The sequence below is a fragment of the Monoraphidium neglectum genome (assembly GCF_000611645.1).
Source record: "Monoraphidium neglectum strain SAG 48.87 unplaced genomic scaffold scaffold03798, whole genome shotgun sequence".
In the NCBI taxonomy this organism is placed as follows: Eukaryota; Viridiplantae; Chlorophyta; class Chlorophyceae; order Sphaeropleales; family Selenastraceae; genus Monoraphidium; species Monoraphidium neglectum.
Genome location: NW_014009831.1, coordinates 1,773 through 3,938, shown reverse-complemented (window position 1 = coordinate 3,938; position 2,166 = coordinate 1,773). Strand labels below are relative to the sequence as shown.

The following is a 2,166-nucleotide window of genomic DNA, read 5'->3' as shown; positions in this document are numbered from 1 at the left end:
CCGTGCGAGTGTTTCAGGCCAGGGCCTTGCAAGCACCTCATGGCAGTAATCATATGCGCTACAGCCGCCACTGTTGCGACGTGTCTGCCAATCACACTAGCGACACTAGGGATTGACACACACATGATGCACAGCAGCAACGCTGCTGCGCCAAGGCACGCAGGCGCACGCAGGTGCCAGCGCCACAAGCAGATTGAACAACAGTGTCCTGCAGGCACAGCACACAAGCAGCATCGCTCCTCGCTTCCCTCTGCTTTTTGCCGCACATCTCCCAGGCCGCACAATCCCGCCGACAAGCCTCCAACGGTCGCACAGGCCGGCCCCCAGAGGGCGACGCCCAATGGGTGTCTTGCCATGGCCCCACGCCAGTGCGCCCATCGCACGATACCCGAGCGCGCGCCTCAGACCGTCACGCGCTGCGCGCCCGCCCCCGCCGGCGCCTCGGTCGTCCCCGCCGGTCCCGCCGCCCTCGCGGCGGCCTTGCCCTTCCCCGCCTTGGCCCCCGCGCCCGCGCCCGCGCCCTTGCCGCCCGCCGCGCCTGCCAGCGGCTGCACTCGGCCCTCAAACTCCTCAAGCTGCTCCAGGCTGGGCCCGCCGCCCAGGATCCTCTCGGCCAGGTCGCTGCCCACATGCTCGTCTGCATCATGCAGGTACTGCTTGAAGCTGTTGACAAACAGGCGCGCCAGGTGGGTGAGGTGCTCCGCGTAGGACTCGCCGTCGCCCCACGACAGGCAGGGCTGCAGCTCGTCGGAGGGGACGCCATGGCACGAGGTGGGGACCTGGCGTGGGTTTTTGGGGCGGGGAGGGGGAGTTCGTGAGCACCAACGCTTGGCAACTTTATGAATATATAGAGTCTGACATATGTGATGTTAGAGAGGGTGGCAACGGCAACACAGGCAGGTGCTTGTGCAGCGCTTTCAAAGTGGTGGTTCCGCAAACAAGCTGTGCAGGTCAAAGACTTGCCCCGCAGGCCCAGTCCCCGAGCGGCGGCTCCCACGACGCCCGTTGGATCTCCAGCGTTAGCGCGCGCACCTGCAGCCCGAACAGCGGCAGCGCCACCGTCTCCGCGCGCGACAGCTCCCCCGAGTGTATCGCGTCGATGATGGCGCGCGTGTGGCGCAGGCTCATGCGGCGCCCGACGCCGTAGCTGCCGCCTGTCCAGCCGGTGTTGACCAGCCAGGCCTGGGTGCCGTGCTTCTGCATGCGCTCGGCCAGCATGGCGGCATACTTCATGGGGTGCCACCTGCGGTACGGGCAGGGGTGCAAGATGCGGAAATTGAGGGGAACAGCAGGCAAGTGGTGAAGTAACGCAGGGACGACCGTGATGGCGGACGGAGTCAGGGATGAAAGCAGCTCATGGGATTGGTGCTGGCCAGCCGCGGTCGGCGCACAGGGGGTTTCAAAGACGGGGGGGTCGGGGGGCGTTTTGCAAGTCCGTGTACGATGCATGCACTCACATGAGGAACGCGCCGCCGTAGCAGGCGCTGAAGGTGGCCTCCGGCTCTGTGACGCCCATCTCGGTGCCGGCCACCTGGGATCAAGGGCGCGCGGTGGGAGGGAGGGTCGATGGGGACAGGAGGGGGGAGGGTTGAGCGTGCGGCGTGGCGCGGGATGGCGGCACGTGGGAGCGCACGTTAATCGGCTGTGATGCCGCCCCACTAAAGTGAAGCTGTTGAGCGAAAACCGCTGTGCTGGCTCCCCATGCCAGCTAATCCACCGCCCAACAACCCACACCCCAACTGCTAACAGCGGCGGCGCGGACTGTGCGCTGTCAAAACCTCTGTCACCTTTTCCTTGCACCCCACCGCCCACCACCCACCTCGCCGACACCAACCAACCTCGGACCCCCCAAACACACACACCACCACCACCTGGGGGGTTGAGGTTGGGCCCCCACCTTTGAGGTGTACCCGCTGATGAAGTGGTACATGGCCTGCTCCAGCGTCAGCCTGCTGACCGGCGGCAGCACACCAAACGCGTCGCAGCACAGCAGCACCACGTTGCGCGGGTGCGGGCCCACGCAGGGGATGCGCGCGTTGTCGATGTATTGGATGGGGTAGGAGGCACGGGTGTTCTCCGTGAGGGCGCTGGAGGCGTAGTGCACCTGGCGGGTGTCCGCCTTGACCATCACATTCTCCAGCACAGAGCCAAACCTGGAGACGGGGG

At 66.0% G+C, this 2,166-nt stretch overlaps 1 protein-coding gene across 1 annotated transcript in view; it reads right to left on the bottom strand.

Moving 5' to 3' along the window:
* Positions 1-401: 401 nt before the first annotated feature.
* The window catches only part of MNEG_13393 (phosphoenolpyruvate carboxykinase (ATP)), a gene marked incomplete at both ends in the record, with an annotated part of 3,338 nt that continues 1,573 nt past the window's right edge, over positions 402-2,166 (bottom strand). Inside the window, 4 exons of the mRNA XM_014038135.1 lie at positions 402-779; positions 1,033-1,243; positions 1,458-1,531; positions 1,898-2,153. Coding sequence (XP_013893589.1) covers positions 402-779; positions 1,033-1,243; positions 1,458-1,531; positions 1,898-2,153 — 919 coding nt within the window. The remainder of the gene's footprint in view (positions 780-1,032; positions 1,244-1,457; positions 1,532-1,897; positions 2,154-2,166) is intronic.